The sequence below is a fragment of the Grammomys surdaster genome, unplaced genomic scaffold (genome assembly GCF_004785775.1).
Source record: "Grammomys surdaster isolate TR1022 unplaced genomic scaffold, NIH_TR_1.0 187, whole genome shotgun sequence".
Classification (NCBI taxonomy): Eukaryota; Metazoa; Chordata; class Mammalia; order Rodentia; family Muridae; genus Grammomys; species Grammomys surdaster.
Window position 1 is genome coordinate 9,099,389 of NW_021604632.1, and position 10,794 is coordinate 9,110,182.

A 10,794-nucleotide genomic window follows, 5' to 3' on the forward strand; every position below is an offset into this window, starting at 1 on the left:
TAGATAACCCAGGCTCCAATTTGAGCTCTCCTGTCTCTGTGGAGTACTAGGGTTACAGACACACACCACCCATGAACCTATCACCCCCCCTTCCTCTCCCCTCCCCAACCTCTGCCCCCAGATGCTGACCTCCCTTGTATGCAGCTCACAAAGACCGGGAGCTCCTGATTTCACCACCCAAGTCCTGTAATTACGGGCTTGGAGCACTCAATTCCAGGGGAGGAAGTTAACTGTGGTTCTCTCATAGCCCTGAAGCTGCAGAAGGAGGGAGGTCTGCATCCCACCTCCGGCCTGGCCTGTCATGGCATTTCCATCTTTCTGGCCCGTGATCAGCTGAGCCTGCAAGAGCAGGCAAGTGAATACTGGGCATATCTACCACAAGGGGGAAGTTGGAGAGAAGCGAGGGCATTTGCCAGAGCTTGTAAAAAGTCTAAAACCCACCAAACACAATGCTTCACATAACACATGATATGAGAACTAGGTTAAGTCTTTTTTTTTTTTTTTAAATTCACTTCCCTAGCACCTCTGAGGAAAAAAAAAGTTCATTTTAATAAAAAATTCTAGTACATTTACACGATTGTCATCACTCTTCATCTACAACACACAACCGGGAAAATAAAAAAATACGAGACAACTTAGATATATATACTCAGTAAAAAAAATGATCCCTCCCAATGTGAGGCCTCAAGGCCTGGAGATCGGAGAAATGTACCAGGGCAGGACCTGAGGGGACACCGATGTCCCCACCCCCAGCCTCTTTTGGAAAACTGCATTAAAGGAAAAAAGGGCCTTAAAGCCAGCTCTCTAAAGGGAGGGGGCTATTTGGGTGGGGAAAGTCACTAAGGGCATCGGAGCAAGTTCCGCCTTGAGAGGGCAGAGGCCGTGTGGCAGGCAGGAGACCTCTACACATTCCTCTCTGACAGGGGCTCAGCCATGGCTGAGGGGGGAATCAGTGTTGAAGTCAGAGCCACATCCTTCCATCTGAAAGGCTCACAGTCCAGCCTTCTCGACAGATGCAGCGTGCTACGCAGGCCACTTCCTGGCGAGCTTCAGAGTCCGAGCTGGAGTGGGAGCTGGGCTCCCTTGAGATGCTGCTGTGACCCGTCTGGAGTTCTTGCCTGGAGAGCGTGGCAGACCAGCCTAGTCATCCTCACCGCCACCATACATGTCTGCCAGCTTCCTGAATCGACTTCCCCACTCGTTAAGGTAGTTGTAGTCCTGGTCCTGGTCAGAGGCGGAGGAGGTGAGGGAGCTCAGGGAGGCAGCATCAGAGCCGCTGCCCTCATAGTCAAACACCAGCAGGGAGTCGTAGGGCGGGGCAGTAGGGTCTGTGTTGGCAGCTTTCAAGTTCTAGGGAAGTAGAGAGCAGCAGTGAGGACTGATTGGATGAAGACTCTTGCCAGCTGTCTGGGCTATCTCTACATGGACCCACTCCCTAGCCCCACATGGACCCACACCCTACTTCCACATGGACATTTTTCCTCCCTAGATACATACAAGTAATTTGTTGTTGTTGTTGTTGTTTTTTGTTTTTCAAGACAGGGTTTCTCTGTGTAGCCCTGGCTGTCCTGGAACTCACTCTGTAGACCAGGCTTGCCTCGAACTCAGAAATCCACCTGTCTCTGCCTCCCAAGTGCTGGGATTAAAGGTGTGTGCCACCACCGCCCGGCTTGCCTCTGCCTTCTAAGTGCTGGAATTAAAGGCGTGTGCCACTAACCTGGCCTAAAAATTTTTTATTTTTAAAAGGTTTATTTATTTTATGTGCATTGGTGTTTTGTCTGTACATATGTCTATGCACATATGTGTATGCAATGCATGCAGAGGCCAAAAGAGGGTACTAGATACCCCCAGAACTAGAGATATAAAGAGCTGTCAGTCTCCATGTGTGTTTTTAGACTCAAACCCCAGTCCTCTAGAAGAGCAGCAAATACTCTTAACTGTTGAGCCATCTTTCCCGCTCCACACACACCAATAGAAAATAAAATAAAAATTTAAAAATGTGTCCTCTGACTCTCACATGTGTACCGTGGCAGATATGGAAGACAGACACTAGATACATAGATAAAGTGTAAAAACATAAAATAATAATAATAATAACAATAATAAAAACCAAGAGGTCAGGAATAGTATCATAAGCCTTTAATTGCAGTACTTGGAAGGCAGAGGCAGGAGAGTCTCTGTGAGTTTGAGGTCAACCTGGTTTACACAGAGAGGCCTGGTCCAGAACATCCAGGGCTACAAAGAGAAACTCTGTCTCAAACCAACCAACCAACCAACCAACCAACCAACCAACCAACCAACCAGAGGCTGGAGCAATGGCTCAGCAGCTAAGAGTACTGGCTGCTCTTCCAGAGGACCAGGGTTTGTAGCACCAGCACCCACTTAGGGGCTCACGATTGTCTGCAACTCCAGTGCCAGGGAATCCAACATCCTCTTATAGCCTCTGGGGGCACTGTACACATATGGTTTACAAACATGAATGTAGGTTAAACACCCATACACACAAAATAATTTAAAAAACCAACACGGGGTGGGGGGGAAGGGAGGGAGGGAGGGAGAGACAGACAGACAGACAGACAGACAGACAGACAGAGGAGAGAACTCCGGAGTAGGAGGAAAGAGAAACCCATAGATACTCAAGGATGCAGAGATCACATAGTTGGAGGGCAGAGCCGGGATTAGAACTCACAGTCAATACAGAAAGCCCGTGTTTGTTCTCCCATGCTTGTACCTGACTCAGGGCTGTTCTCACTCAGTTAACCTGTCATGCCTCACCTCGATGATGAAGTTGCCGATTTCATCTGGGTTGGCAGGTCGGGGACGATACATGGGGGTGGGCATGAAGGTTGGTGCCACGTCGTTTCGGAGAACCACCTCAGGCCTGGCCTCTAGTCCCCGATGGAGTTGGGTTATATCATAGTCCTTTATGAGAACAAATGGGACCACTGGGTTGAGAATCTGCCCCATTCTCCACCAGTCACTTCTCAGCCAGAAACCCCTCATTTCTACTGTCCCCCATTCTTCCAAATTGAGGACAGACTTGAGAGCCACTTAGCTGGAGCAGAGAGACTACAGCACTAGATACCTCCCAGGAGTGGGAGCTGGTGGCCAGTCCTGCATGAAGAATGATGGCCTGCTGGGGCTGGTCAACATAACTAAGAGGCTGATGAGTGACCCAATCATTCCCATCATGGGCCTTGTGGACACCATATCTACCTTTCAACTCCAGTGACTCACCTGGTCCTCTTCACCACCACCCTCTTCTCCATAATAGAAGACATTGTCTCGAGTGTCATCCTCTGGGAGCAGAAGGGGCTCTTTGACTTTCCTCTTCTTTCTCACCAGCAGGAGGAGTGCCAGCAGAAGGGCTGAAAAGAATGAAGAAATGTAAGCACACCCCCAACCATGAAGGCCAGCCAGGCCTCCAGGGCCCCCAGAGCGTAGGGAATTCATTTATTTACAGATTCCTCTTATTCCTCTTCCTCCTCCTCCTCCTCCTCCTCCTCCTCTTCTTCTTCTTCTCCTCTTCCTCCTCCTCTTCCTCCTCCTCTTCCTCCTCCTCCTCCTCCTCCTCCTCCTCCTCCTCCCTCTTTTTTGTTTTTTCAAGACAGGGTTTCTCTTATAGCCTGGGCTGTCCTGGAACTCACTCTGTAGACCAGGCTGGCCTTGAACTCAAAAATCCAACTGCCTCTGCCTCCCAAGTGCTGGGATTAAAGGCGTGCGCCACCATTGCCCAGCTATTTACAGATTCTTTAGAGAGGGTCTCATGTAGCCCAGATTAGTCTCACTGTCTTGCTAAGGCTAGTCTTGAACTCCTGATCCTTCTGTTTGATGGCTATTCCCGGTTATCAACTTGCATACATCTGGAATTAACTAAAATCCAAGCAGAAGGGTACACTTCTAAGGGATTTTGTCCTAATTAAATCACTTGAAGTGGGAAGACCCACTTTTAATCCAGATTTTTTTGAGGTGGGGAGATCCACCTTTAATCTGGGCCATACCTTCTGCTGGCAGCCTGTATAGAGACATGGAAGAAGGAAGCTTGCCCTCTTTGCCTGCTTGTTCTCTCTCAAGCTGGCAACTCCATTCCTTTACTGGTGTTAGTGCCTACTTCTCTGGGATTCTGGTATATACTGAAGATCAGCTGAGACATCCAGGTTCATGGACTGAAAAACAACTAAATTCTTGACCCTTCCATTGATACACAGTCTGTGTTGGACTAGCTGGACCATAGCCTGTAAGCCATTCTAAAAAAAATCCTCTGTGTGTCTTCATTCATTCTTCATTCATTCATTCATTCATTCATTCATTCAGTGAGTTCTGTTCCTCTAGAGCACCCTGACTAATACACCCTGCCAAGACCTCCCAAATGCTAGGATCGCAGGAACACACTACCATATCCAGCTCCATTTAGATTGAGAGCCCTGCACTCTCTGTCTTCTATGCACGTTCACAGCTTTACCTTTAGGTCTCCACTTAATGTCTCCTCCTCCTGGAAGCAGAATGACTCCACTCCCACCTAAAATCCTATAGCTTTACTATACCAGACTTCCCATGCTGATGTTACTAAGGGGACAGATGCCCCCACTAGTCATTGTTACCTTCCATGACATTCTTAGTCATTTGCTGACCTCTAAGTTAGCTACAGACTTAAAGGTAAAATAATTTACGGCTGGTACACTGTAGTAACTGATCTAGTTGCAAATGTTAAATTGGAATTTTAAGGGAAGGACTGTCTTCCAGTTACACAGTTGGAAGGACTGGCAAAGCATCTGCCTGGGAAGAACGGGCCAGCTAAGGCCAGGCTGTTGTCCCTAGCTGTCATGGGGTACCCTCTCACATTCTCCACTGTGACAGTTACTGTTTGGGGTGGTTATTGTTGTTGTAGTTATATGTGGTGGTGACTGACAGAACCACTGTTCAGATAAGACAAGCTTTCTTTGGGAAGTCATGGCTTCTCAGGATGCACACAGAGGTATGGACCAGATGTGACTTTTCATCTCTTTTCTTCCCCAGTCTGGAGGAAGCTGGATTTCTCACAAGCCCAAGGCTTATGTGTATCTGCTACTCACTTCTCCATTCGGCCTGGTCGGGCATATCTCTTCTCTCAACAAACAGGCAAAAGAAACTGTATTTCCTTATCCTCTTCCCCCAGGTCCCCATCGTAGTTCAAACTTATTTCCTTTTTATTTACTTTTCTTTTATTTAGATAGGGTGTTATAGCGTCCACCAGCCTTGAACTCAGGATGTAGCCAAAGATAACCTCAACTTACTCTCTTGCTTCTGCTGCCCGAGGACTGGAAGTGCAAGTATTTGCCATCACGCCCAGTTTTTTTTTTTTTGGGGGGGGGTATTTTATTTTTGTTTTTCAAGACAGGGTTTCTCAGTGTAGCCCTGCCTTCCTGGAACTTTCTCTATAGACCAGATTGACTCTGAAATTAGATACCCACTCCTGAGTGCTGGGATTAAAGATGTGTGCCATCACTGCCCTGGCCATACTCAGTTTTTATGTGGTTATGGGGCTAGAGCCCAGGGGTTCATGTCTGTTAAGCAAGTACGCTTACTAAAATCAAGTTTCTGTTACACGGCTTGATACTCAATAAAGGAAGATTTGTTCAACAGAGGCAACACGCTATCTTCTGCATTTCCAGGTGATTGTACAATCAAGCCATAAATTCTTGTGAAGTCTGGGGGGGGGGGTTATACTGTCAAGACCCTCTTGTCCCTTTTTCCTGAAACATAGTTTCTTTGTGCTGTCCTGGAATTAGCTTCATAGACCAAGCTGGCCTCAAACTCACAGAGATCCTGCCTCTGTCTTCTGAGTGCTGGGATTAAAGGTGTATGCCACCACTACCTGGCTAAGGTCCAGATCTCTTTTTTGTTTGTTTGTTTTTTGGTTTTTCCAAGACAGGGTTTCTCTGTATAGCCCTGGCTGTCCTGGAACTCACTCTGTAGACCAGGCTGGCCTCGAACTTAGAAATCCACCTGCCTCTGCCTCCCAAGTGCTGGGATTAAAGGCATGCGCCACGCTGCCCGGTCAGCTCTCCTAAAGTACAGATTCGTGGCTCATTTCAACTTAGTCTGAGTATCTGGGTGATGTAGGCAGTGGGCTGTCTTAGTATGTCTTGCTTGTCCTTAATAATTTCTAAGATGTGACCACCACTAGCATGATGGTTAGTTTTTATGGTCAACTTTAACATAATCTAAAATGACCTGGGAATAGACTCTCAAGGAAGGATTGTCTAGATCAGGTTTGCCTGTGGGGGATTATCTTAAAGTGGAAATACCTGTCTACTGTAGGTGGCACCATTCCTTAGGCAGGGGATCCTAAACTGTGAGTGATGAAAGTGAGCTGTATAGTGGATAGTATGAATCTAGCTAGTCTCTTTTATTTTATTTTAGTTGTTGTTTTTTTGTTTTTTGGGTTTTTTTGGGGTTTTTTTTTTGTTTTTTTTTCGAGACAGGGTTTCTCTGTGTAGCCCTGGCTGTCCTGGAACTCACTCTGTAGACCAGGCTGGCCTCAAACTCAGAAATCTGTCTGCCTCTGCCTCCCAAGTGCTGGGATTCAAGGCGTGCGCCACCACCGCCCGGATCTCTTTCATTTTTATTGTATGTGTAGAGGTGCTTATATTTCTGCATATCATGTACATGTCTGATGTCTACAGAGGCCAGAAGAGGGTGTTATATCCCTGGGAACTGGAGTTACAGATAGTTATGAACCACCATATGGGTGTAAGGAATTGAAATTAGGTCCTCTGGGAGAGCCACTAGCACTGGTAACTGCTAAGCTATATTTCCAGCCCCTTCATCCCCTTTTTGAGACAGAGTCTCACTATACAGCTCTGGCTGGCCAAAAGCTTGTTATGTAGACTAAGCTGAACTCAAACTCACGGAGATCTACCTGCCTCTGCTTTCAGAGTACTGGGGTTAAAGGGATGTGCCACTGTATCCTAACTGTAGATATGACTAGCTACTTCAAGGTCTGGACTGAAACTTGGAGTGAAAACAAACTTTTCTCTCTTAAGTTACTTTTGTGAGATTTGTTGTTGTTGAGACAGAGTTTCTCTGTGTATCCCTGTCTGCCCTGGAACTCGATCCAGGATAGCCTTGAACTTAGAAATCTACATACCCCTGCCTCTTGAGTACTGTGATTAAAGGCACATGCCATAGCATTTGTCAAGATATTTTATCACAGCGACAGAAAATAAAACCGAACAACTAGCAAAAACATCCAACAGTCTAAGAGACCAAAAAGCAGCACCAGGGACTCTGATGGAGTTTGTAACCCAGGGAACAAAGTCCTTACCTGGCTCATGACTCATGGGAAGGAACATCAGAGCACTGACTGAAGAGTGCTGGGGAGTCTGGGGACTGAGGTGCAGGAGGCCTTGGGGGCCAGCTCCAAAATTCCATTTTTTCTACTCATTTTTCTACTCGCTCAGCCCCAAATGCTTGAAATCGATACCAGTTCCTTCCTTTGCACCAGTCTGAATTAACTCTTACTTCCATCTTGGTATGGCCACCTACCATCTGCTCACCTATAACCTATGGCAACAGTCTCTAACAGTCCCCTGCCTCTACCCTAGCTCTGCATGGGCTTTTCAGTAGGAATATAATAAAATCTTACTTATCTTACAGCACTCTGATACTACAGATCTTCTAGCGACTTCCCAGTAACCCAGAGTTTTTCCAGTAGTCTACAAGATTCACTACAAGGCCATGCACCCATCAACCCTCTGATGTCCAACCCTTTGCCGTCATTTGTTTTGTTTTGTTTTTTTCGAGACAGGGTTTCTCTGTGTAGCCCTGGCTGTCCTGGAACTCACTCTGTAGACCAGGCTGGCCTCGAACTCAGAAATCCGCCTGCCTCTGCCTCCCAAGTGCTGGGATTCAAGGTGTGCGCCACCACTGCCTGGCTCTGCCATCATTTTTTTCCTTTCCCCAGAGACGCCCCTGCAGTCTCCACACACTGAGCACAGTCCTGCCCCAGGGCATGTGCTGTTTTGGAGCGGTGCATGGTTGCTTTTCTTCCCCCATTCAGGTCTTTATTTACTTAATACCCCCTTCACTGAGGCCTGTTCTGTTCATCCTAGTTAAAACTGCAGACTTCCTACCCCGTCTCTCTTCTGGCTTTCTCTCTCTGGCAGCACTCAGCTGCCTGCCAAACTGCTTGCTATCAGCTCTGTGCTGCCGAGGCTACTCTCCCAGGGCTGCCTGTGCCTGTTTTGTTCTGTGCTGTACCCTAAGACCCCTCTCCTCACCTCCTGGTGCGTATGCACTAACAGGGAACAGTGTGCTGAGTTGTTAAGGCTCATCCTTGACCCACACCTACGGTTGGCTGCTATGAGCACATGAAGCACAAACCAAAAACAAGAAAAGTCACCCACGACAGATTCTACCTTTTCAGCAAAGAGATCTGGGGCTTGTATGTGTATGCGTTTCTTTTCTGAGACAAGGTTTCACTTTGTAGTCTGGACAGACATGACATTTGTGATCCTCCTACCTCATTCTCCCTAGTGGTGAGATTACAGGTATATGCCACCATAGCCAACACAAATTATTATTATTATTATTTTTTTTTTTTTTTGGAGGCAGGATCTCATTACATAGCCCAAGCTGGCCTTGAACTTGTGGCAACACTCCTGTTTCTGCTCTCTGAGTGCTGGGATTACAGATGTGTACCACCATGTCCAGCTATAAGAAATATTTATTTATTGTCATTATTTTATTATTTTTAGATTTTTTTTGAGTCAAAGTTTCTATGTGTCACAGCCCTGTCTATTTTGAAACTCTCACTTTGGGGACCAGGCTGGCCTCAAACTCAAAGCTTCCCCTGCCTCTGCCTCCAGAGTGCAGAGATTAAAGGCATGGACCACCAGGACCAGCTCTGTCTTTTATTTATTTATTTATTTATTTATTTATTTATTTATTTATTTTACTATTTTTATTGTTAAGTTAGCACACAGAGTAAGTAAGGGGTTTCATCACCTCATCTTCATACACGTGCTATTGTACTTTGTTCTCCTTTGTTCCGGGCCCACGCCCACTTATGTTGGCCTCTCTTCCCCCACACAGCGCCCCTTTTGTTATTACATGAAATTCATTATGTCTTTCCTACTTCCTCCTCTTGTAACTCCACTCTCGCTTCATGGCCCGCAAACACTCACAGATGCACACACACATACATGCACATACATAAATATATTTACATATAGAATTCTAAGTCTGGGTACCACATGTGACAGAAAGCGTGTGGTAATGTCTCTCTGGCTTACTTCACTTAGAATAATGATTTCCTGTTGTATCCACTTTCCTACGAATGTCATGAAAGACATTTGTTTTTAACTAAAGACTTCTGCCTACTGGTCCAGTGATTCTTACATGGTGTCGTGTCTTAAAAGCCGCTGAGAGTTTGTTAAAACACAAGTAACGAGAAACTCTTAAGTTTCTGGATCAGCAGGGCTGCAGGGCTGCGGACCCAGGAAACTGCCTGTTCTTTAGAAAGCAGGCCTCTACTGCAAAGCACAGCCAGCTGGAGTAACAAGAGGAGGCCTGAGACTGGCAGTCTCCCTTTCTAACAAATTCCTGGACTGCCCAGAACCACTGCTTAGGCCTCAAAATGTCATGACAGGAAGACGTTAGCCTGGCACATACTAGAAGTTCTAGAAACTCTTGGAACTTAGGGTTTATGAAATGGATGAGCTGGGGGAGGAGAGTCCAGTGGTTAAGAGCACTGGCTGTTCATGCAGAGGACCAGGTTTGATTCCCTGCATCCACATGGCAGTTCAGAGGCATCTCTAACTCCAGTTCCAGGTGAACTGACCCCGTTATGGCCTGCACAGGCACACACCCAGTGCACATACACACATGCAGGCAAAAACACTCATACCCATAAAACTAAAAAAAGAGAAAGAGATGGATGAACAATATTGGATATCCTCATAGTTTCACAAGTTCTGAGAACAGTCAGGTCTTCCCAGGTGTACACGGAGGTATGTGGTACTCACTCAGCAAAGCCAGGATAGCGCCCAGGATGGGGAGGATGAAACCACCTTTCCAGGGTCTGGGGCAGTCATTCAACACTTCACCATGGCAGTCACACACAGTGGCTCGGATCATGGTTAGCTGTTCCCTGTTGCCATGGTCAGACAAGGAAAGGTGCAAGTCATATGTGTCTTGCTTCAGGAACTTCTTCAGGGACAAGGCCACGGTGTCTCCTGGAGAGACAGATAATTTATTAGCTTAGGGGTGTCATCGGGGTTGAGCACTAAATACAAGACTGTAAAACTTTGAGAACAGCCTCAGCACTCAAAGAACAAAAGGCAGGTTTAGTCTAAGTGTAGCACTGAGATGGAGGTCAGCATCCACGAGGCTCTGGGTTTGATCACCCAAACAGACAAGCAAAACAAACAGAAGATCGATCTCTAAAACCCCGGCAAAGCAAAACTTTACTGCTGTGGGAAGGATTACTGGGTTACCAACATTAATTCATTTTTTAGTGTCTTTTCTTTTTCAAAACTATCATCTTATTGTTTTTGTTGCTGGTGTGTGTGTGCGTGCCTGTATGTGAATGTGTGTGTGTGTGTGTGAATGTGTGCATGTGTGTGTGAGTATGACTGTGGGCATGTGTGTGTGACTGGGCATATGTGTGTGAATGTGTGTGTGTCTGTGTGAATGTGGGCATGTATGCATGTGTGTGTGTGTGGGCATGTGTGTATGTGTGAATGTGGCATGTGTGTGTGAATGTGGGCGTGTGTGTATGTGTGCATGTGTGTGTGTGAATGTGGGCATGTG

The 10,794-nt window shown here is 46.5% G+C and overlaps 1 protein-coding gene across 1 annotated transcript in view; it reads right to left on the reverse strand.

Moving 5' to 3' along the window:
* Positions 1 to 718: 718 nt before the first annotated feature.
* Positions 719 to 10,794, reverse strand: part of Cdh3 (cadherin 3) — a 50,136-nt gene continuing 40,060 nt past the window's right edge. The window contains exons 13-16 of the mRNA XM_028768767.1: positions 10,008 to 10,217; positions 3,238 to 3,368; positions 2,776 to 2,922; positions 719 to 1,350 (exon numbers count right to left, since the gene is read on the reverse strand). Of these exons, the coding sequence (XP_028624600.1) occupies positions 1,141 to 1,350; positions 2,776 to 2,922; positions 3,238 to 3,368; positions 10,008 to 10,217 (698 nt within the window). The 3' untranslated portion in view covers positions 719 to 1,140. The remainder of the gene's footprint in view (positions 1,351 to 2,775; positions 2,923 to 3,237; positions 3,369 to 10,007; positions 10,218 to 10,794) is intronic.